Source organism: Bombina bombina, chromosome 4 (genome assembly GCF_027579735.1).
Source record: "Bombina bombina isolate aBomBom1 chromosome 4, aBomBom1.pri, whole genome shotgun sequence".
NCBI lineage: Eukaryota > Metazoa > Chordata > Amphibia > Anura > Bombinatoridae > Bombina > Bombina bombina.
In genome coordinates this window covers 790,178,710-790,205,147 of record NC_069502.1, presented here as the reverse complement: position 1 = coordinate 790,205,147, position 26,438 = coordinate 790,178,710, and the positions used below count along the sequence as shown (strand labels likewise).

At 37.0% G+C, this 26,438-nt stretch overlaps 1 protein-coding gene across 2 annotated transcripts in view; it reads left to right on the top strand.

Moving 5' to 3' along the window:
* Window positions 1-26,438, top strand: part of LOC128656976 (gastrula zinc finger protein XlCGF66.1-like) — a 473,235-nt gene that overhangs the window by 173,564 nt on the left and 273,233 nt on the right. Inside the window, exon 8 of one of the 2 annotated variants that reach the window (XM_053711183.1) lies at window positions 15,663-15,946. The exons of the other annotated variant lie outside the window; for it this stretch is intronic. Within the exon in view, the coding sequence (XP_053567158.1) occupies window positions 15,663-15,682 (20 nt within the window). The 3' untranslated portion in view covers window positions 15,683-15,946. Of the gene's footprint in view, window positions 1-15,662; window positions 15,947-26,438 lie in introns of those variants that run through there. 2 annotated transcript variants of the gene reach the window in all.

Here is a 26,438-nt window from a genome sequence, read left to right as displayed (position 1 = left end):
GGCAACTTTGTATTTATTTTAACCAGGTACAATAGCTATTAAATAGTTAAGAACTATTTAATAGCTAAAATAGTTAAAATAATTACAAATTTACCTGTAAAATAAATCCTAACCTAAGTTACAATTAAACCTAACACTACACTATCAATAAATGAATTAAATAAACTACCTACAATTACCTACAATTAACCTAACACTACACTATCAATAAATTAATTAAATACAATTCCTACAAATAAATACAATTAAATAAACTAGCTAAATTACAAAAAATAAAAAAGAACTAAGTTGCAAAAAATAAAAAAATATATACAAACATAAGAAAAATATTTCAACAATTTTAAACTAATTACACCTACTCTAAGCCCCCTAATAAAATAACAAAGCCCCCCAAAATAAAAAAATGCTCTACCCTATTCTAAATTACTAAAGTTCAAAGCTCTTTTACCTTACCAGCCCTGAACAGGGCCCTTTGCGGGGCATGCCCCAAAGAATTCAGCTCTTTTGCCTGAAAAAAAACCATACAATCCCCCCCCAACATTACAACCCACCACCCACATACCCCTAATCTAACCCAAACCCCCCTTAAATAAACCTAACACTAAGCCCCTGAAGATCATCCTACCTTGTCTTCACCTCACCGGGTATCACCGATCCGTCCTGGCTCCGATATCTTCATCCAACCCAAGCGGGGGCTAGACATCCACTGAAGAAGTCCAGAAGAGGGTCCAAAGTCTTCATCCTATCCGGGAAGAAGAGGGGATCCGGACCGGCAACCCATCTTGATCCAAGCGGCATCTTCTATCTTCATCCAATGACGACCGGCTCCATCCTGAAGACCTCCACCGCGGACCCATCTTCTTCCGGCGACTTCCAACTGAAGAATGACGGTTCCTTTAAGGGACGTCATCCAAGATGGCGTCCCTCGAATTCCGATTGGCTGATAGGATTCTATCAGCCAATCGGAATTAAGGTAGGAATATTCTGATTAGCTGATGGAATCAGCCAATCAGAATCAAGTTCAATCCGATTGGCTAATCCAATCAGCCAATCAGATTGAGCTCGCATTCTATTGGCTGTTCCGATCAGCCAATAGAATGCGAGCTCAATCTGATTGGCTGATTGGATCAGCCAATCGGATTGAACTTGATTCTGATTGGCTGATTCCATCAGCCAATCAGAATATTCCTACCTTAATTCCGATTGGCTGATAGAATCCTATCAGCCAATCGGAATTCGAGGGACGCCATCTTGGATGACGTCCCTTAAAGGAACCGTCATTCTTCAGTTGGACGTCGCCGGAAGAAGATGGGTCCGCGGTGGAGGTCTTCAGGATGGAGCCGGTCGTCATCGGATGAAGATAGAAGATGCCGCTTGGATCAAGATGGTTGCCGGTCCGGATCCCCTCTTCTTCCCGGATAGGATGAAGACTTTGGACCCTCTTCTGGACTTCTTCAGTGGATGTCTATCCCCCGCTTGGGTTGGATGAAGATATCGGAGCCAGGACGGATCGGTGATACCCGGTGAGGTGAAGACAAGGTAGGATGATCTTCAGGGGCTTAGTGTTAGGTTTATTTAAGGGGGGTTTGGGTTAGATTAGGGGGTATGTGGGTGGTGGGTTGTAATGTTGGGGGGGATTGTATGGTTTTTTTTTCAGGCAAAAGAGCTGAATTCTTTGGGGCATGCCCCGCAAAGGGCCCTGTTCAGGGCTGGTAAGGTAAAAGAGCTTTGAACTTTAGTAATTTAGAATAGGGTAGGGCATTTTTTTATTTTGGGGGGCTTTGTTATTTTATTAGGGGGCTTAGAGTAGGTGTAATTAGTTTAAAATTGTTGAAATATTTTTCTTATGTTTGTATATATTTTTTTATTTTTGTAACTTAGTTCTTTTTTATTTTTTGTACTTTAGCTAGTTTATTTAATTGTATTTATTTGTAGGAATTGTATTTAATTAATTTATTGATAGTGTAGTGTTAGGTTAATTGTAGGTAGTTTATTTAATTAATTTATTGATAGTGTAGTGTTAGGTTTAATTGTAACTTAGGTTAGGATTTATTTTACAGGTAAATTTGTAATTATTTTAACTATTTTAGCTATTAAATAGTTCTTAACTATTTAATAGCTATTGTACCTGGTTAAAATAAATACAAAGTTACCTGTAAAATAAATATAAATCCTAAAATAGCTATAATATAATTATAATTTATATTGTAGCTATATTAGGATTTATTTTACAGGTAAGTATTTATCTTTAAATAGGAATAATTTATTTAATGAGAGTTAATTAATTTCGTTAGATGTAAATTATATTTAACTTAGGGGGGTGTTAGTGTTAGGGTTAGACTTAGCTTTAGGGGTTAATACATTTATTAGAATAGCGGTGAGCTCCGGTCGGCAGATTAGGGGTTAATAAGTGTAGGCAGGTGGAGGCGACTTTGTGGGGGGCAGATTAGGGGGTTAATAAATATAATATAGGGGTCGGCGGTGTTAGGGGCAGCAGATTAGGGGTACATAAGGATAACGTAGGTGGCGGCGCTTTGCGGTTGGCAGATTAGGGGTTAATAAGTGTAGGTAGGTGGAGGCGACGTTGTGGGGGGCAGATTAGGGGTTAATAAATATAATATAGGGGTCGGCGGTGTTAGGGGCAGCAGATTAGGGGTACATAAGGATAACGTAGGTGGCGGCGCTTTGCGGTCGGCAGATTAGGGGTTAATAAGTGTAGGTAGGTGGAGGCGACGTTGTGGGGGGCAGATTAGGGGTTAATAAATATAATACAGGGGTCGGCGGTGTTAGGGGCAGCAGATTAGGTGTACATAAGGATAACGTAGGTGGCGGTCGGCAGATTAGGGGTTAAAAAAAATTATTCGAGTGTCGGCGATGTGGGGGGACCTCGGTTTAGGGGTGCATAGGTAGTTTATGGGTGTTAGTGTACTTTAGAGCACAGTAGTTAAGAGCTTTATAAACCGGCGTTAGCCCAGAAAGCTCTTAACTACTGACTTTTTTCCTGCAGCTGGAGTTTTGTCGTTAGATGTCTAACGCTCACTTCAGAAACGACTCTAAATACCGGAGTTAGAAAGATCCCATTGAAAAGATAGGATACGCAATTTACGTAAGGGGATCTGCGGTATGGAAAAGTCGCGGATGAAAAGTGAGCGTTAGACCCTATTTTGAGTGACTCCAAATACCGGCGGTAGCCTAAAACAACTAATGAAACTTTAAAAAATACATCTACATGTTAGTCATGGACTAATCTTTTCTTTGAATGCATCATTCTATCTAGCATGGATTTAGTGTTTAATGTCCCTTTAAGTGAAATACATACCCATGTCATACTTCTACCATACCCTTCTCATTTTTAAGTAATATTCTTATGTGCTACATAATTATGCTTGGTGTCTACTGTATATGGTAATCACTTAGCAGAAACCATGGAATGGTAGACTGTGCGCATTATATTTGATGTTCCTCTGCATCGCTGAGTATCTATTATTAGAAATACGATGTTGCTCACGTTTTAAGGATCTTTTATTATGCCAGGAACATATAACATGCTGCAATAAAAGATTGTGTCTTACTGCACTAGATTTCTCAAACAGGTATGAGTTTGCAACTACCCACATGTAAGTTGGTTTCTGTAATGCATTAATTTTCATTTAGTTTTGGAATATCAGTGTCTTTGGGGAGCATTCTGTAATATTTGGCTCTGGTAATGATTCTGAAACTTACTTATTCCTCTGAAACTTCCCTACATTGGTGCAAGGTGAGATATTGCCTTGCCTGTCAATTCTTTATCTTGCCATTTTACTTGACTCAATATGGGATCCTAATTATATCAGACATACCTCTGCGGTAAACTCTGTGAATTGTGAGTTGATGACTGTGTGCAGAAGATTGGTGTATCGGTTATGTAAGTATTAAAGGGGTAGTTAAGTCAAAATAAAACTTTTATGATTCAGATAGAGCTGTCTTTGTTCTTCTAGTATAACTTGTTAAAGGTAAAAGATAGGCTCAGAAGCAACAATAAAGGTAGCTAGCTGGAAGGGCAACCCTTAGGATTCATGGGGCCCTGGGCAAAACAAATTTGTGGATTGGATGAGACTCTTAAGCGCTTGTGCTTAATTACCCAATAAGGAAAGATAGTCTTACTATGTAGTTGGATTCAATGAGATCTATTTATTTTTAGAATTATAAATACATACAATAAAATTTAAAACAATAGAAATTGATTCTTAAAACAAATCTAACTGGTTGGCCAACCATACAGTGTGAATAAAATGATATAATATGTTTTCCAATCCCTGTTACTTAGTGTGTTATACAAACATATCTGTATATTTGAATTTTTGAATTTTGGTTTAATTGTAGATATTTTTTATGGATGTGATATAGTGGACTTGTGAAGAAGTATGGTATCCACAAAGAATATTCGCAATATTAATTCTTAATTACCATATTTACCATATTCTTTTGTTTAAAGCTGAACATACATAATTAAAATAGCGTCAATGGTATCAACAATATAATTAAAATAGCGTCAATGGTATCAACATTAGCAACAAATAATAAAAGTGAAACAAAAATAAAGTGATACAGTAAAAATCGTATAAGTTATGAAAGATAAAGTCTTTCTGCCGTGATCGTTAGAGTAGTTGTTAATTGCTTTTTGTTAAAAGCGCTGTTGTTAAGTCCTCCGTGGGGATAATATGTGCGGGCGTGCTGCAACACGTTTTTGTCTAATTGCTATATATATTGCGATTATAAGTCACTGTTAAGTAGTTTTGGTTATCTGTCCTTCACATTAACTTCCTTAGTTGGTGTAGGTATAATAAATCTTACCCGTTGTTTCTTTTGGGATACTTTGTTTCTGGTCTAGTTTCTTTTTGTACCCAATTCAATCTTTACTGTGATGAATGTGGATCGGAAGCCGGGATAGCCGCTGCCGGTTTTGTAGTGGTTTCAGTATGTCGCGTTGGTTTAGCCTTTATCAAGCATATCCTTGCAGTTGTAAACAGTGGGTTTTTGTATTCTGTGATTTGATTCTATTGGATCCCCTAGGTAGTTGTATCTTTACAATCTGGTGATCCTATTGGTTGTTGTGTCGGTGCTTTTGATTGGTCATTCCTTAGCATGTGACCTTATAATGGTTCAGTTTATCACGGTGATGGGGGAATTTTCACTTATTTGTATCAGATGACCAAGTAAATGCATAAAACGTTATGAAAACTTGTTCCAGTAGTAAACACAAATACGAATGTATTGTTATAATAAAAACATAAATAACTTTTTGTACATCAGAGAATCTGTCCTTACAGGGTTTGTGAGTCAGTATAAGGTTTTTGGTATATGCCAATTTGAATATTTATTATGTTCTTTTTAGTCCTTTAGTGCAAGAATTCATATTTTATTGTTGGTTCAATTCTAGGGTTGGTAAATTAGAGGTTTAGTCATTTGTTTTGATGATGCAATTTAACCCCTTAAGGACCAGCGACGTACCCTGTATGTCGCTGGTCTTTTTTTGGGACTTGATTGTTTTATAGTGCGGTCTTGCCACCAGCGTTGAGACTGCTCTATTCCACAAAGCCTGCTGGAGGGAGGGTATTAATAGCGTCTTCTTGCTAGACTTGTGCTATTATGTCCTGAAAAAAACCCTTAATGACCAGTGACATTCAGGGTACATTGTGGTCATTAAGGGGTTAATATAACAGTGGAATGGGAAATTTCAATTTTGCGTGTTCTTGTTTGATCTTTAGTAATCGTTTGTTAAAAAGCAGGTTTTTAATTAATAATCGTTATTTCCATTATTATTGCTTTGGTGCAAGTATATGAAACATGCATTATTGGTTCTGGAATTTTTATTCCTATTTTTGTAATTTATTTATTTTTAGTGTTCGTTCTTTTATAATCTTTTGTTGAAGAGCAAGGTTAATCTTTTGGTATTCATCATTTCAATTGTATTGGTTCAAGGATATAGAACATCCATTATTATTAGTTGTGTATCAACCTGTTGGGTTTCTCTTCCGAATTTGGAGTGTTTGTTCTCTTTTAGCCTTTGTTGAAGGAGTGTATCATAAAAGCTCCAACCATAAAACATAACAAACCGAAAATCCAAAAAGGAGTTTAAGGTGAAACATTACAGGGATTTTATCCCTGCGGTTTCTGCAAAGCATGCAGACATGCAAAAAAAAGCTAAATCATTCAAATCCAGCATCACAAACAAGGAATATAAAATAAAAGAGACTATAAGATGTACAGACACAAACATAATATATCTTATAACATGCACAAAATGTGACAAACACTATATAGGTGAAACGGAAAGGATGATAAAAGAACGAAAAATATAAGAGTTGGTAACCAGGCACACAACCTACTTAAAAAAGAAGCAAAATGGATCTTCGAAATGCAAACCTTAAGACCAAAAGGTCTAAATATAGACTTCAGTCTAAACTGTTTCTTGAATACTTGAACCACAAAAAATCCTACATGCCAACACCAAAAACCCAATCTGATAATAACACTTCATAAACAATTAAAAATTTCACCAAAAATTTAAAAAAATCGTTTAATACAATCCTTCAACAAAGGCTAAAAGAGAACAAACACTCCAAATTCGGAAGAGAAACCCAACAGGTTGATACACAACTAATAATAATGGATGTTCTATATCCTTGAACCAATACAATTGAAATGATGAATACCAAAAGATTAACCTGCTCTTCAACAAAAGATTATAAAAGAACGAACACTAAAAATAAATAAATTACAAAAATAGGAATAAAAATTCCAGAACCAATAATAATGCATCTGATAACAACACTTCATAAACAATTCAAAATTTCACCAAATTTTAAAAAATCGTTTTATGATACCCTCTTTCAACAAAGGCTAAAAGAGAACAAACACTCCAAATTCGGAAGAGAAACCCAACAGATTGATACACAACTATTAATAATGGATGTTTTATATCCTTGAACCAATACAATTGAAATGATGAATACCAAAAGATTAACCTGCTCTTCAACAAAAGATTATAAAAGAACGAACACTAAAAATAAATAAATTACAAAAATAGGAATAAAAATTCCAGAACCAATAATGCATGTTTCATAGATTTGCACCAAAGCAATAATAATGGAAATAACGATTATTAATAAAAAACCTGCTTTTTAACAAACGATTACTAAAGATCAAACAAGAACACGCTAAATTGAAATTTCCCATTCCACTGTTATATTAACCCCTTAATGACCACAATGTACCCTGAATGTCACTGGTCATTAAGGGTTTTTTCAGGACATAATAGCACAAGTCTAGCAAGAAGACGCTATTAATACCCTCCCTCCAGCAGGCTTTGTGGAATAGAGCAGTCTCAACGCTGGTGGCAAGACCGCACTATAAAACAATCAAGTCCCAAAAAAAGGCCAGTGACATACAGGGTACATTGCTGGTCCTTAAGGGGTTAAATTGCATCATCAAAACAAATGACTAAACCTCTAATTTACCAACCCTAGAATTGAACCAGCAATAAAATATGAATTCTTGCACTAAAGGACTAAAAAGAACATAATAAATATTCAAATTGGCATATACCAAAAACCTTATACTGACTCACAAACCCTGTAAGGACAGATTCTCTGATGTACAAAAAGTTATTTATGTTTTTATTATAACAATACATTCGTATTTGTGTTTACTACTGGAACAAGTTTTCATAACGTTTTATGCATTTACTTGGTCATCTGATACAAATAAGTGAAAATTCCCCCATCACCGTGATAAACTGAATCATTATAAGGTCACATGCTAAGGAATGACCAATCAAAAGCACCGACACAACAACCAATAGGATCACCAGATTGTAAAGATACAACTACCTAGGGGATCCAATAGAATCAAATCACAGAATACAAAAACCCACTGTTTACAACTGCAAGGATATGCTTGATAAAGGCTAAACCAACGCGACATACTGAAACCACTACAAAACCGGCAGCGGCTATCCCGGCTTCCGATCCACATTCATCACAGTAAAGATTGAATTGGGTACAAAAAGAAACTAGACCAGAAACAAAGTATCCCAAAAGAAACAACGGGTAAGATTTATTATACCTACACCAACTAAGGAAGTTAATGTGAAGGACAGATAACCAAAACTACTTAACAGTGACTTATAATCGCAATATATATAGCAATTAGACAAAAACGTGTTGCAGCACGCCCGCACATACTATCCCCACGGAGGAGCTTAACAACAGCGCTTTTAACAAAAAGCAATTAACAACTACTCTAACGATCACGGCAGAAAGACTTTATCTTTCATAACTTATACGATTTTTACTGTATCACTTTATTTTTGTTTCACTTTTATTATTTGTTGCTAATGTTGATACCATTGACGCTATTTTAATTATGTATGTTCAGCTTTAAACAAAAGAATATGGTAAATATGGTAATTAAGAATTAATATTGCGAATATTCTTTGTGGATACCATACTTCTTCACAAGTCCACTATATCACATCCATAAAAAATATCTACAATTAAACCAAAATTCAAAAATTCAAATATACAGATATGTTTGTATAACACACTAAGTAACAGGGATTGGAAAACATATTATATCATTTTATTCACACTGTATGGTTGGCCAACCAGTTAGATTTGTTTTAAGAATCAATTTCTATTGTTTTAAATTTTATTGTATGTATTTATAATTCTAAAAATAAATAGATCTCATTGAATCCAACTACATAGTAAGACTATCTTTCCTTATTGGGTAATTAAGCACAAGCGCTTAAGAGTCTCATCCAATCCAGATTTTACCCCCACTTTGAAGTTTGTGAGATTACTTCTTCGAGACTCCCTAGCTTTTACCCCCACAGCGCATAGTTTATTAACCCAACACACCAAAACAAATTTGTGGACAATATGCACAGCCACGAATCAGAACATAGGTTCCCCAGCAGTGCACTGCTGCTGCTTCTAAACCTTTTCAATAAAGGATACCAAAAGAACAAATCAAATTAGATAATAGATGTAAATGAGAAATTTGTTTAAAATTGCATGCTCTATCTAAAACATGAAAGTTTAATTTTGACATTATTATATTGAAAAAAAAAATATGTATCAAATTCACATTTTTTTTTTGGTGGGGAGGGGGGGGTTTCGGGGCCCTTCTTAGATTCTTGCACCTGGGCCCTGTGGTTTCTAGGTACGCCCCAGACTCTTTTCACTCAAAAGGACCATTATAGCAGGTAATCTACATGCTGTAATATATGAGAGCATTTAATTTTAAGACTAGGGACCTTGAACATCTATGTGTTTAACCCCTATGTGGGGAAGTAGAAGTACTGCTTGAGATATGCACTGCAAGTCCTGAGTGGAAACTGCTGCTGATCCAATCAGCAGCATTAGCCGTTTGACCCAGCTGTGTAACTTGTGCTGTTGATTGCCAGATTACAAGTGGGGCATTATTTAACACTCCTGCTCAAGCGTTAACTGCGCTAGAAGTAAAGCTTTTTGCACGCATTGGGTTATGCTCATATTATGAGTTGAAAGTAAGCTGTTTTTTGCTTGAGCGCTAACCGGACGCACGTAAAGAAATCCAACCTTACAATATTGCACGTTTAGGGACCTATTCCCCCAAGGAAGTCAATGGAGCAAAAAAACCCTACTCGTGCGCAAACCTGATTGTATATTCTCAAGTAAGCTAGCTCAACATGAAAATATGAATATTTCACATTCCAATGTTCTGCTCATGCAATAATATGTTCTATTTATTCAGAAATACAGATTCCTACATATATATGATTTTTTTTTGGTACAATACTGTATGTATATATATATATATATATATATATATATATATATATTCATGTTCTTTTTATCTACTTGACTGCAAAGGACTCCAATGCCCTTATATACTGTACATGTCCATATCTATTTATGTCTTTATATATGTCTGTAAATACATATGTACACATATATACATATACAGGGAGTGCAGAATTATTAGGCAAGTTGTATTTTTGAGAATTAATTTTATTATTGAACAACAACCATGTTCTCAATGAACCCAAAAAACTTATTAATATCAAAGCTGAATAGTTTTGGAAGTAGTTTTTAGTTTGTTTTTAGTTATAGCTATTTTAGGGGGATATCTGTGTGTGCAGGTGACTATTACTGTGCATAATTATTAGGCAACTTAACAAAAAACAAATATATACCCATTTCAATTATTTATTTTTACCAGTGAAACCAATATAACATCTCAACATTCACAAATATACATTTCTGACATTCAAAAACAAAACAAAAACAAATCAGTGACCAATATAGCCACCTTTCTTTGCAAGGACACTCAAAAGCCTGCCATCCATTGATTCTGTCAGTGTTTTGATCTGTTCACCATCAACATTGCGTGCAGCAGCAACCACAGCCTCCCAGACACTGTTCAGAGAGGTGTACTGTTTTCCCTCCTTGTAAATCTCACATTTGATGATGGACCACAGGTTCTCAATGGGGTTCAGATCAGGTGAACAAGGAGGCCATGTCATTAGATTTTCTTCTTTTATACCCTTTCTTGCCAGCCACGCTGTGGAGTACTTGGACGCGTGTGATGGAGCATTGTCCTGCATGAAAGTCATGTTTTTCTTGAAGGATGCAGACTTCTTCCTGTACCACTGCTTGAAGAAGGTGTCTTCCAGAAACTGGCAGTAGGACTGGGATTTGAGCTTGACTCCATCCTCAACCCGAAAAGGCCCCACAAGCTCATCTTTGATGATACCAGCCCAAACCAGTACTCCACCTCCACCTTGCTGGCGTCTGAGTCGGACTGGAGCTCTCTGCCCTTTACCAATCCAGCCACGGGCCCATCCATCTGGCCCATCAAGACTCACTCTCATTTCATCAGTCCATAAAACCTTAGAAAAATCAGTCTTGAGATATTTCTTGGCCCAGTCTTGACGTTTCAGCTTGTGTGTCTTGTTCAGTGGTGGTCGTCTTTCAGCCTTTCTTACCTTGGCCATGTCTCTGAGTATTGCACACCTTGTGCTTTTGGGCACTCCAGTGATGTTGCAGCTCTGAAATATGGCCAAACTGGTGGCAAGTGGCATCTTGGCAGCTGCACGCTTGACTTTTCTCAGTTCATGGGCAGTTATTTTGTGCCTTGGTTTTTCCACACGCTTCTTGCGACCCTGTTGACTATTTTGAATGAAACGCTTGATTGTTCGATGATCACGCTTCAGAAGCTTTGCAATTTTAAGTGCTGCATCCCTCTGCAAGATATCTCACTATTTTTGACTTTTCTGAGCCTGTCAAGTCCTTCTTTTGACCCATTTTGCCAAAGGAAAGGAAGTTGCCTAATAATTATGCACACCTGATATAGGGTGTTGATGTCATTAGACCACACCCCTTCTCATTACAGAGATGCACATCACCTAATATGCTTAATTGGTAGTAGGCTTTCGAGCCTATACAGCTTGGAGTAAGACAACATGCATAAAGAGGATGATGTGGTCAAAATACTAATTTGCCTAATAATTCTGCACTCCCTGTATAGATATATATTTATATATCTTTAGGGATGTATAATATGTATGTATCTGTTAAAGCCCTCTGGCTTTTTTTCTCTAACACCCGAGACCTCATATCTTTGAGCCCTTATTACTTTTTTGTGCAATATTTTTTTTAATAATTATTTATATATAATTAATTATGCGCGTAACTGTACTTTTTAATGTGTTTTGTGAAATTTTTATGTGTTTTGTGACACTTTTTGTTTTGTGAAACAGTTAACCAGAGCTCTGAGGTCACGCTAACCTGATGTGTGTTAACCCCTTAATGACCGGACCATTTTTCAATTTTCTTACCCTTAAAGGGACAGTCTTGGTCAAAATAAACTTTCATGATTCAGATAGAGCATGTACTTTTAAACAATTTTCCAATTTACTTTTATCACCAATTTTGCTTTGTTCTCTTGGTATTCTTAGTTGAAAGCTTAACCTAGGAGGTTCATATGCTAATTTCTTAGACCTTGAAGTCCACTTCTTTCAGATTGCATTTTAACAGTTTTTCACCACTAGAGGGTGTAGGTTCACATATTTCATATAGATAACACTGTGCTCGTGCACGTGAAGTAATCTGGGAGCAGGCACTGATTGGCTAGACTGCAAGTCTTTCAAAAGAACTGAAAAAAGGGGCAGTTTGCAGAGGCTTAGATACAAGATAATCACAGAGGTTAAAAGTATATTATTATAAATGTGTTAGTTATGCAAAACTGGGAAATGGGTAATAAAGGGATTATCTATCTTTTAAAACAATAAAAATTCTGGTGTAGACTGTCCCTTTAATGACAATGGCTATTTTTACATTTCTGCAGTGTTTGCGTTTAGCTGTAATTTTCCTCTTACTCGTTTACTGTACCCACACATATTATTTACTGTTTTTCTCGTCATTAAATGGACTTTCTAAAGATACCATTATTTTCATCATATCTTATAATTTACTAAAAAAAAATGATAAAAAATGGAAAAAACACACTTTTTCTAACTTTGACCCCCAAAATCTGTTACACATCTACAATCAACAAAAAACACCCATGCTAAATAGTTTCTAAATTTTGTCCTGAGTTTAGAAATACCCAATGTTTACAGGTTCTTTGCTTTTTTTTGCAATTTATGGGGCAATAAATACAAGTAGCACTTTGCTATTTCCAAACCACTTTTTTTCAAAATTAGCGCTAGTTACACTGGAACCCTGATATCTGTCGGGAATACCTGAATATCCCTTGACATGTATATATTTTGTTTTAGAAGACATCCCAAAGTATTGATCTAGGCCCATTTTGGTATATTTCATGCCACCATTTCGCCGCCAAATGCGATAAAAAAAAAAAAAAAGTTCACTTTTTCACAAATTTTGTCACAAACTTTAGGTTTCCCACTGAAATTATTTACAAACAGCTTCTGCAATTATGGCACAAATGGTTGTAAATGCTTCTCTGGGATCCCCTTTTTCAGAAATAACAGACTTATATGGCTTTGTGGTAGCTTTTTGGTAATTAGAAGGCCGCTAAATGCCGCTGCGCACCACACGTGTTTTACGCCCAGGAGTGAAGGGGTTAATTAGGGAGCTTGTAGGGTTAATTTTAGCTTTAGTGTAGTGTAGTAGACAACCCCAAGTATTGATCTAGGCCCATTTTGGTATATTTTATGCCACCATTTCACCGCCAAATGCGAGCAAATAAAAAAAAAAAACTTTACATTTTTCACAATTTTAGGTTTCTCACTGAAATTGTTTACAAACAGCTTGTGCTATTATGGCAGAAATTGTTGTAAAAGCTTCTCTGGGATCCCCTTTGTTCAGAAATAGCAGACTTATATGGCTTTGGCGTTGCTTTTTGGTAATTAGAAGGCCACTAAATGCTGCTGCGCACCACACGTGAATTATGCCCAGCAGTGAAGGGGTTAAATTAGGTAGCTTGCAGGGTTAATTTTAGAGATCAGCCTCCCACCTGACACATCCCACCCCCTAATCCCTCCCAAACAGCTCTCTTCCCTCCCCCACCCCACAATTGTTCCCGCCATCTTAAGTACTGGCAGAAAGTCTGCCAGTACTAAATAAAAGAGTTTTTTTTTTTTTTTTTTAATAAAAATAAAATATTTTAGTTGTGATGGACCCCTGCCTTAGCCCCAACCTCCCTGATCCCCCCCCTCCAGCTCTCTAACCCTCTCCCCTACCTAATTACCGCCATCTTGGGTACTGGCAGCTGCCAGTACCCAGTTTGGCCCCACAAACCAAAGTATTTTAATTTTATTTTCAACTTTTATTTTTATTTTTTATTATTTCTGTAGTGTAGCAGCCCCCACCCCCTCCCCCTCCCAGATCCTTTTATATGTAAAAAAAATTATTTAACTTTTTTTTTCCCCTTCCTACTTCATTGGTTTCAGTGTGGCTAATGCGCGCACGCGCGCCCCCGTGCACACGCCCCACATGCACACGTGCCCCGTGCACGTGCGCGCATATCGTGCACGCGCGCACACGCTCCCTCCTCCCACCCGGACAACGGCACCATCGGCACCATCGCTACCGGTGCAGAGAGGGCCACAGAGTGGCTCTCTCTGCATCGGAGGCTTGTAAAAGGGTATTGCAGGATGCCTCCATATCGAGGCATCACTGCAATACCCTCAGAGCTGCTGGAAGCGGTTGTGATCACTTCCAGCACTCTGTTAGACAACTGACGTACCAGGTACGTCTATTGTCATTAACAGTTAGTTTTTGCATGACGTACCTGGTACGTCAGTTGTCATTAAGGGGTTAAAGGGACTCTGAACCCAAATTTTTTCTTTCGTGGTTCAGATAGAGCATGCAATTTTAAGCAACTTTCTAATTTACTCCTATTATCAAATTGTCTTCATTCTCTTGGTATCTTTATTTGAAAAGCAAGAATGTAAGTTTAGAAAGTGGCCCATTTTTGGTGAACAACCTGGATTGTTCTTGCTGATTGGTGGATAAATTCACCCACCAATAAAAAAGTGCTGTCTAGAGTCTGAACCAAAAAAAAAGCTTAAAATGCCTTCTTTTTCAAATAAAGATAGCAAGAGAACAAAGAAAAATTGATAATAGAAGTAAATTAGAAAGTTGTTTAAAATTGCATGCTCTATCTGAATCATGAAAGAAAAAAAAATTGGGTTCAGTGTCCCTTTAACTTCTATTCGGGGTTGAACTCATAGAGGTGTGGTCGCTTGTCTAACATATTGCAGTTTGTCATATTTTAACTATAATGGCCCTTTAAACAATTATATAAATTCATGCTATGTCTTCTATTTATAATCACAAATAATGTTCATGACTTTTTTTTATGCATCAGAAATGATTCACTGCATCTATAAAAGATCTGCATACAAAAGAAACAAAATTTAAATCTGTAATTTTGCTAGAAAAATATGCACTGTTTTCCAGACCTAGGACACACCCTTTGAAAAGCAAATGTAATGTATCTTTCCTCCTTTGCTATGGCCAATTTAGAAACAGGTAAACATTAGCGCCTGCACATATTTAACCAATCACTGTGCATTATGTAGAAGAGTCAGTGTTCTGAATGTCATGGAATTCATTCCAGTTTCTTTTTTTTTGGGGGGGGGGGCACACTACAATTTTCAAAGTTAAATTACAGTAAAATCAGACAAAATATATAATGCAAGTTTTAAAAGTGTGCCTAAACATTTGATGAGGAATACAATTGTGTCTTTAATGTGCCTTTAACATATTTCAAATTTCCAAATAAAAAATGAATTGCAATTATATGCAAACATTTACAATTCAAGAAGAAAACTTAAAGATCAGTTTACATTTTTAATGTTTTTCTTGTTAAAAAAAATCCTCTTCAATCCAAAAACAAAATTATCCTTGCTACTAAAAAATGGTTCATGTACATATTGTATGGGTTTTCATTAACAAATTACACTATTAAAGGGATTTTTATTTATGTATTTATTTTGTGGAACTGTTTGTTGCCACAAAAAATCTTGCAATGGCAAACAGTCCTTAAAGGATGAAGGATTCAAGACCCATTGAGGGTCATTCTAATGCAAACAAAATATATATATTTTAGGAAAATTTTATTTTTTGCGTTATTGACCCTAGCTTCCTTTGTATTTAACCCAGAAAGTGGTTTAACCCTTTGAGTGCTTCGTCTTCAAATGTCGGTAAGAAACATCGTTAACTAGCACAAAAAAATAGGAAATGCTATACTAACGTATAGCCAAGCGAGGGAAGAAAAAGGAATCAAAGAATGGTTTAAAAGACTTACCTGCCGTGAAGTGAGACTGATGTACGCGTAAGAGCTACACATATACGCTAAGAATACCTCATTGTTTATTGAGGTTTGAAAATGTGAGTGAACATTTTTTCATTTTTATTTTTGATGTGACATTAAATTATTTATACTACACTAAGATCCAGGTCTTTGCGCTTCTGTTTTTTTCTCCTCTTTTTTTTGTGCAAGTTAATAAACGTATTAGCTATCTTTTTAAACAATACAAATTCTGGAGTAGACTGTCCCTTTAATAGCTTAAAGGTGCCAGATACTGAAGCTCCGCCTCTTTTTACAGGGGGCTTCCATCTTGGAGCTCAGGTATTATCACAACCTGTGACAGAATCAGTGCTCACTCACAAATCAGTGATATTGTCTCATTTTTTACAGCTGTATAATGTGCTTCAGGTGTGCATGATACATCATGTGAGATTTACATTTTTGCATGTTTACACAGTTTTACAGTTGCACAAAATATATTTAAAAAAAACACCTAGCAATAATATAGAGCAATGCATCCACAGCAAAAATGTACAGCTGCTGATTTGTATCATACACCCTAACCTGAAGCACATTATACAGTTGTAAAAAATAGGAAATATTACTGATCTGTGTGTGTGCACAGTTTCTGACACAGGTTGGGAGAATACCTAAGCTCCAAGATGGCGGCGCCCAGTACAAAGAGGCGGGGCTTCAGTATCTGGCATCTTTAAGCTATTAAAACAGGAGAACAGATTTGAAAAGAGCTGCAGTAACAAGATGAAATGCAATAACATAGAGAGTAATTACTATTATTTTGTAGATGTGCTCAGCAGTTTAATGTCCCTTTAAACTGGCAATACAATTTTTAAACAATTTTAATATGTTTTAATGTTTTGAATAGAAATACTTCACATTCCTATGTTCTTCACTTAAAAGAAAAACAAAATGTTTACCTGATCAATTAATTTCTTTCATGATGGTGAGAGTCCACAAGCAATCAGGTGGGAGAATATTGCCCTCCTGACCACTAGGCAAAAGACACCCCAACACACCAGAGCTTTAAATCCAGCATCTACAATCCAGGTGATTGGTGGACAAGTCCAGAATTCACCTGGGAGGTCCAGAATTCACCAGGGAGGGCTATAGTTCATTGTAGCAGCTCACTGTACTGAGGATCATGGGAAATAGTGATCAGGAAGGGAATATTCCCACATGTGATTGCTTGTGGACTCTCACATCTGATAAAATAAATATTTTTATTTTTGAATTTATATATATTTGTATATATTCATAAAGCTATATAGGTATAAATATATTTTACAAAATATATACAGATATAAAGAGAAATATATTTAAAAATAAAAACGGATAAATTCTTCTATGTGAAGTTCTCCATAAGCACCATCGCTGTGTCAGGTTGGTGCGTGAGAAATAACTGAAAAGGCTTTCTTCAGCACACCCCTAAATCCTGAAATTAGCTTGCATGAGTCTTTTACTTGCGTGATAACTTTTTACTTTCAATTTGTAATACCCATGCTGATCCAGCCGCGCTAATTTTTTGACTTGAGAGCAGTTATCGCTCAAGCTCAAAAAAACACACATTAGGGCACCACTTGTAATCTGGCCCTATATGTTTTAATAAAAATATATTCTATTTTTATTGAACAATATTTTTTAACTGCTGTGCTGTTGTTTTTAATATTTTATAATGAAATAAATCATCAAAAAAGAGTTATTATTTTTTATTAATAATGATAAAACAACAACAAAAGTTCAGTTTTCTTACCTTTCCTAAAGATAGCATTTCCAATGTCACCATGGGTTTCTTTGGATTTCTCCTTCATTGATTTGAAAATCCCCTTTTCAGCTATTTGCTGAATTTGCTCCTCGGTCAGATTTAACCCATAGAAATGTGAAATCTTCTTCACTGTAGCTTTCAGATCCTTCAAAAATATGGTGAAACAGTGTTCCATATTCATAAATAGAATGAATTAAATGAAAATACAAAACATAATGATACAAAAGAGGTTGAACAACATCCTTGTAAGTGAAGAGTATTGTAGGGGGCGCCCTTGTGTACTGGTGATTAAGTAATCACCAATATTATAATATACATATATAGGTGGCAAATCAATCCTGGTCTATGCAACCTAAGTGTCACAATAAGGATGGTGTATACATATATAAAACAATTTGTGAGCTTAAAATAAAAAGGCTTAGTACCAATAAATTAAACTAGATAAAAACTATTACAATGTGATGAAACAACATATATAGCCAAATGCTAATATATATACATGTACGTGTATATATATATATATATATAAATAGTCTCTTTTGAAGACAATGATGTCGATGGAGGCAGCAATCTGTGATGGACCAGGCCTGGATCCAAGAACAGCAGTCTAAAAAAACATGAGAAGACAGATACGCCACATGGCCCAATATTGTTTGATACAAAGATATAATTGTATTGTGTATCAGATACACTCACATGTAATGGAGCCAGGGCCGGATTTCCCATTAGGCACAGTAGGCATGTGCCTACAGGCGCCTTGCAGTGAGGGGCGCCTGCCTGTCAGTAATAAAAAAAAATATATATATATATATTTTTTTTTTTTGGTGAGGGCATTAATTTTAGTAGGAATTGTGCTGCCAGGTGCTTACAGAGTCGAGTGTTTCATTGGGAATATGTTACAGCAGTTGAGGGAGCCATGAAGGAGAGAGGGGCAAAGATTAAAACTAAACCCCTCCCATTTTTGCCAGGCATGCTTAGTTTAACTTCTGTTGCCTCACATAGCCAAGCTCCATGCTGATGTGTAGCAGACACTTTTTGTTGAAGGAATGAAAGCTTCAGAACAACAGGTTAGGACTGTACAAGGCTTCTAATGCTGCCTAGAATGACAACATAACAAGCAGAGCACTTTAACCCTTGGCTACCAGAGATGATTGCAGTGTATTCACTTGTTATGTGCTGTAGGGCATTTTGATAGCCAGGGGGTTAAATTCTGCTTCAGGATGAATGTTTCTGTTCTATAAAGGCCTTGGAGGTGAGGAGGTTATGTGGGATTAGCTGCTCTGCTCTTTATTACAAGCTGCCAATTGTGATTTACAGCGTTTAGGGCACTTTGACAACAAAGTTTGTAGACTGTAAGGCTGTAAAATGTGTATGTGTGTAAACCACTCACATGGCATATTTGTTTGTATGTATGTATGTATATATATATATATATATACATACACACACATCACATTAAAAATTGTTAATCTGTTGTTTTATCAAGTAAGTGTGGTATGTTTGTGTTTTGTAGTAAATTGAATTTCTAATTTCTAATTTTAAACACATTTGTTGACCCCTGGATTACATATAATCTACAACATTCATGTAGCGGAAAAAATACCTACATTTTATATTTTCTTCCACTGGCTGCAAAGGTTGCTGATGAACTTGCATGCTGCTAGTTTTAATATTGCTATTGTTTACACAAAACTGTGTTTAACTCCAACAAAATGTTAAGCACATAGTCAAAGTCATCTCCAGAAAAGCAATACACTAATGGCTTGTCAATAAACATGTCCTATGAGCCCATCTGGGTCTGCACAGATGTGTATTGCTGTCTCAGAACTGACATTGACTATGGCCTAGATTTGGAGTTTTGTCGGTAACGACCCGAAAAACTAACGCCGGCTTTTTTCTGGCCGCACCATAAAAATAACTCTGGTATCGAGAGTCCACATAAAGGCTGCGTTAGGCTCCAAAAAAGGAGCGTAGAACATTTTAAATGCAGCTTCAACTCTCGATACCAGAGTTGCTTACGGACGCGGCCAGCCTCAAAAACGCCCCCATAGGAAACAATGGGGCTGTTTGAGTTGAAAAAAAACCAAACACCTGCAAAAAAGCCGCGTTCAGCTCCTAACGCAGCCCCATTGTTTGCTATGCGGTAACCCTTCCTACGTCTGCATTTAACACTCTAACATGTACCCCGAGTCTAAACACCCCTAACCTTACACTTATTAACCCCTAATCTGCCGCCCCCCGCTATCGCTGACCCCTGCATATTATTATTAACCCCTAATCTGCCGCTCCGTAAACCGCCGCTACTTACATTATCCCTATGTACCCCTAATCTGCTTCCCCTAACACCGCCGACCCCTATATTATATTTATTAACCCCTAATCTGCCCCCCACAACTTTGCCTACACTTATTAACCCCTAATCTGCCGACCGGACCTGAGCGCTACTATAATAAAGTTATTAACCCCTAATCCGCCTCACTAACCCTATCATAAATAGTATTAACCCCTAATCTGCCCTCCCTAACATCGCCGACACCTAACTTCAAGTATTAACCCCTAATCTGCCGACCGAATCTCGCCGCTATTCTAATAAATGTATTAACCCCTAAAGCTAAGTCTAACCCTAATACTAACACCCCCCTAAATTAAATATAATTTAAATCTAACGAAATTAATTAACTCTTATTAAATAAATTATTCCAATTTAAAGCTAAATATTTACCTGTAAAATAAATCCTAATATAGCTACAATATAAATTATAATTATATTATAGCTATTTTAGGATTTATATTTATTTTACAGGTAACTTTGTATTTATTTTAACCAGGTACAATAGCTATTAAATAGTTAAGAACTATTTAATAGCTAAAATAGTTAAAATAATTACAAATTTACCTGTAAAAGAAATCCTAACCTAAGTTACAAATAAACCTAACACTAGACTATCAATAAATTAATTAAATAAACTACCTACAATTACCTACAATTAACCTAACACTACACTATCAATAAATTAATTAAATACAATTGCTACAAATAAATACAATTAAATAAACTAGCTAAAGTACAAAAAATAAAAAAGAACTAAGTTACAAAAAATAAAAAAAATATTTACAAACATAAGAAAAATATTACAACAATTTTAAACTAATTACACCTACTCTAAGCTCCCTAATAAAATAACAAAGCCCCCCAAAATAAAAAAATGCCCTACCCTATTCTAAATTACTAAAGTTCAAAGCTCTTTTACCTTACCAGCCCTGAACAGGGCCCTTTGCGGGGCATGCCCCAAGAAATTCAGCTCTTTTGCCTGTAAAAAAAAACATACAATACCCCCCCCAACATTACAACCCACCACCCACATACCCCTAATCTAACCCAAACCCCCCTTAAATAAACCTAACACTAAGCCCCTGAAGATCATCCTACCTTGTCTTCACCATACCAGGTTCACCGATTGGTCCAGAAGAGCTCCTCCGATGTCCTGATCCAAGCCCAAGCGGGGGGCTGAAGAGCTCCATGATCCGGCTGAAGTCTTCATCCAAGCGGGCCAGAAGAGGTCTTCCATCCGATTGAAGTCTTCATCCAAGCGGCATCCATCCGGAGCGAAGCGGTAGCATCCTGAAGACCTCCACCGCGGAACATCCATCCTGGCCGACGACTGAACGACGAATGACGGTTCCTTTAAATGACGTCATCCAAGATGGCGTCCCTCGAATTCCGATTGGCTGATAGGATTCTATCAGCCAATCGGAATTAAGGTAGGAATATTCTGATTGGCTGATGGAATCAGGTTTTTGTGCCTACAGGCACCTGAGATGTAAATCCGGCCCTGAATGGAGCACCTCAAGTAGTGCAAATGGAACAGTCTGGGATCTATAACAGTCATTCAGAAGACCGGCCTCCTGAAGTAATTATGAAATCTGGGGAAAATGGTAGAAAACACAGGGTGCCTATATGGCCTAGTACTGTCAATCCCAAAATATATAATAATTGTTGGAATGCACTCACATTTGTTGTAGCATCTGCATTTATGCTAATAGAGAATGCTGGGATCAATGCAGTCACCCAGCAGACTTATCCTAGGATAATCAGGATACTCCAGGAGTCCAACTCAAAATGGTAATCCCAAATAAATTCAAGTAGAGGCAACAAGTGGTGAGTAACACACATTTGCCATATATACCTTACAAACAAATTAAAATAATTAGTAACACCTTATAAGGGAGTGGCGTGGATTAGCCCCCAGTTGAATGATAGCCAATCAGACAAATTCATATGTGATGACATAAGCATATCAACATTACACATATCTGAATCTTATAACACAAACTAATACAGTACATTATGTTCATCAATAAAGACACATTAACAACAGACTTATTTTTTTAATAGGGCAATAGATGATAATCGCCAAGATGAAGGCGGAACTTATTTCATCCTTGTAAGCATGACTTCACAACTGATTTGTATTTACTCAACAGCTGACTTGGGAATTTATTCTCCAAATCGGCGCTTTTTCCTAACTTTGCTTAAAGGGACATTGTACACTAGATTTTTCTTTGCATAAATGTTTTGTAGATACTACTAGAATAAATTAAATAGTAAAATATATTAATAAATTATATTTTATTATTAAATTTATTCTAGTAGTATCTGCCTTGTACTACTTTGGTTTCTACATTGCTATTGTAAACATTGGAACCTAGAAATCATGGCATACCATCCTGGGTAGGGTGACCATATTGCCGCTTTAAAAAGGGACAGATATGAATAATACATATGTCAGGGTTCTTATACAAAACATTTCTTTAAACAGCCCTGACATGTATTTTTCATGTGTCCCTTTTTAAAGCGGCAATATGGTCACCCTAATCCTGGGAGACCAAACAAGTCTAGTCAACTGGTGACTACAATACCCAGCCTGCCTTTACAGCACTATCTGACAGTGCTTTCCCAGATGTGAGTACCACATTTATACTTTACATACTTTACATACTTTGGTGTTGGGAAGTTTGTCTGCACCATTGGGCGGCCTCTTTTTTTTTATTCAAAGATCCAAATCATCTATCAATAGTTCAATACCCTTGTGTTCGCACCCTTGGAGGAGTTTTCCTTGTACAGTCAGCTGTAGACTGAGAAACCTAGCTTGATTTGTTTTCCTGGATACTTATGAGTTACACATTCTGCAGGGTGTGCAGGGAGGAACATGTATTGTGTTTCCGGACAGCACTATTCATATTCCTCCCTGCACACCCTGCAGCATGTGTAACTTATAAGTGTTCTGTATTTAAAGGGACAGGTGGCAAATAGTGTAAATACTTTCACATCAGATTTTCTGCATATCTTTAATTTTTACATCATGAGGCGTTCTTCTTTGTCCTCTCTTTCGCCAACACTCTCTCATGTCCCACATCCAGTTCCAGAGCACTGGGTTTCAGGTCCTCTATAGGTGCGCTAGAGGTAGGAAGCAGACACTGGGGCCCCAAAGCGCCACAGCTTCCACCCTCTATCATGCTGGGCTCAATTAGAATGGGTTGCTGGTACGAGTAAGTACTGCTGTTGTTGACTATTGTGTACAGCTTGTCTTCCAAGGCAGCGTGGTGTCTAGCAAGCAAGCAACATAGCTCCTCTAGAAAATGTGGAGGGGTCTCCATAACAGGTGCTTAAAGGGACGGTCAAGTCCAAAATAAACTTTCATGAGTCAGATAGGGCATGTAATTTTAAACAACTTTCCCATTTACTTTTATCTCTTTGTATTCTTAGTTAAAAGCTAAACCTAGGAGGTTCATATGCTAATTTCTTAGACCTTGAAGGCCGCCTCTAATCTGACAGTTTTTCACCACTAGAGGGTGTTAGTTCATGTGTTTCATATAGATAACATTGAGCTCAAGCACGTGAAGTTACCTAGGAGTGAGCACTGATTGACTAAAATGCAAGTCTGTCAAAAGAACTGAAATAAGGGGCAGTTTGCAGAGACTTAGATACAAGATAATCACAGAGGTAAAAAGTATATTATTATAACAGTGTTGGTTATGCAAAACTGGGGAATGGGTAATTAAGGGATTATCTATCTTTTAAAACAATAAATATTCAATAGACTGTCCCTTTAATAGTAAGCAAGGTAGGTGTGTGGTAAACAATATTGTTACAAGTATGCACAGTGTTTTGCTGAGAAAAGTTCTTGCAGTGTCTTGCGGGATATCACTGCCTTTTAACAACAGAGGCAAGCGAGTGCCCTGCCGGGGGTTAGATAGTAGGCCGCAACCTTTAGATCATTCCGGCTTGCTGAGTATGGTATCAAATCCAAAAATAGTAGTAATATACGAGAGAGCTTTCTTTGCTGCAGAATCTTAAAGGGACATAAAACCCCAAAATGTTCTTTCATGATTTAGATAGAACATACAATTTTTTAACAACTTTCCAGTTTTCTTCTATTATCAAATGTGCTTAATTCTATTTGTATCATTTGTTGAAGGAGCAACATGCACTACTGGTTTCTAACTGAAAACATGGGTGAGCCAATGACAATTGGTATATATATATATGCAGCCACCAATCAGCATCTAGAACCTAGGTTCTTTGCTGCTCCTAAGCTTACCTAGATAAACATTTTAGCAAAGGATAACAACAGAAAGAAGGACATTAAATAATATAAGTAAATTGGAAAAATCATGACTGTCTAATTATGACATTACTGTCCCTTTAAGTCAAAAGAGATGCTCAATGGAGTTCGTGAGAGGATTTCATGCAGATTTGTTTGAAGGAGATGACAGTCTTGCGACTTATCATGGCCGCCTCCCGGAAGTTCCCTGGCTCCTATTTTTTCTAATCTGTCTTTTTATATGCAGGGAAGGGGGGAGGTGGGGAGTGTCTGCTCTTTTTTGTTTACCCAGCCTCTTTCAGTGGGTGTCCCAGACAACCTCATCAACAATGATAAACTGGGAGCTTTTTAATGATAAACTGGGAGCTTTTTAAAAAGTTTTATACTGGAGTTTTAGATCAGTATCTGTGCATATACTTATTTATAGTAGGGTCTATTACATGCAGTTATATGAAAATTGGTGTATACTGTCCCTTTAACTCTATTCATATTTGAAACATATTAGCACTATTATGAATAGGTACCAGTGATAGATAAAGTAGATGATTCAGACAGAACATACAATTTTAAAGAATTTTCCAATTTACTTCTATTATAACAGTTTCTTGTTTTCTTGGTATTCATATAATGAAAAGCATAAGGTAAGCTCAGGAGCGTGCATGTGTGTACAGCACTATATGGCAGAAGTTTTGCAAGAATAACATTAACAAGAACACTAAATGGCAGCACTAGTGCTGAATCTACCTTTAATGTGTCAATCCTTTGCAGATACCAACCCGTATTCTCCTTTTGGTTTCTATTTTGCGTACCCTCTTATCTTCCCTTACTCTCTTCACTCTCAAGATACTATCCCCCTTTCTCTACAATATGTAACATGGATCCAACACAAAATCACCCTGCTTCCTCCAATGTAGTGCAGGTTTAATATGAAACCCAGCTCCATGTAATTACTACGAGACTGAATTATTTAAACAAGCACTTCTCCTTTCCAGCTTTTATGGAACTCATAAGTATTTCTCTTCTCAGGCCATTAAAGGGGCATTAAAGTGCTGGATACTACAGTAGCACGGTTACTACTCACCATACTGTTGCATTTCCTCCTGTACCTGCAGCTCTCTTTAAAGCCGTTCTCTTATTTTGCCTCATAACAGAATCTAGCAGGTAAAGTTTTGCATTCTACACTGGGCACCACCACCTTATAGCTCTCGTATTGCTGTGATAGAAGCACTTTACCAGATCTGGCTTTTAGACAGTTGTACCTTGCACTTCAGTTAAGCTCATAATAGAGAATGTAAGAGTTACATTTTAGCAAGATGGCGGCACCAAGTGTCAAGATGCAGAATTTCACTAACTGATAGGTGTAAAGGGTTAACATAAGAGAGCAACTTTCAAGACAGCTGCCGGCACAGGAGGAAAAACAATAGCATGGTGACTAGTAACTGCTACTGTAGTTGTACCAAGCAGTTTAATGTCCCTTTAAGTAGCTCAATATTTATAATAAGTCTCCATTTATCAATGTCTGTCCGGACACATTTCTCAGCTAGGAAACCTGTCCGCCCAATATCACGGCAAGTGAGAAGCATTACACTGCCCACATTTATCATTGAATGAGCAATTACCTGCGTAACGTCACTCCCAGTTGCCCCAATCACATGGGAGCAGGGGCTGTCAATCACCTCAGTCGGATTAGTGAGGGGTAATTATATTTTTTTTTATTTAGGATCGAATTAAGGCATACAGATATAATACCATAGTAGGACATGGTTACAATAAAATAAAATAAACTATGGGGTTGATTTATTAAGCATTGGATGCTGCATCGAAGCCCCATCGTTTCAGGTCTGCATGAAATGGAAGTTAAGAAGCAGAGGTCGCAAGACCTTTTAGGTGGCGAACTGAAATCACCGGATCTGAAATGATCGGGATGATTGACGGCCCCTGCTAGCGGTCGATTGGCCACTAGTGAGCAAGGACGGCAAAAACACCAGAAATGCTTGTGCAATGTTAAATGCCGACAGCGTATGCTGTCAGCATTTAGCAAGGTCGAGTGAACATGATTTGTTACACTGAATCATGTCTGCTCGACCATTAATAAATATACCCCTATGTATTATGGGTTAGTTCATCCAGCCACCTTAAATAAATGACAATGTGTAATTTATCCGACTCCTATATTACACACGCGACCAGAATGTCTCTCCTCCCTTTGCTTGGTAGAAATGACAAACGTTCTTACGAAGTTT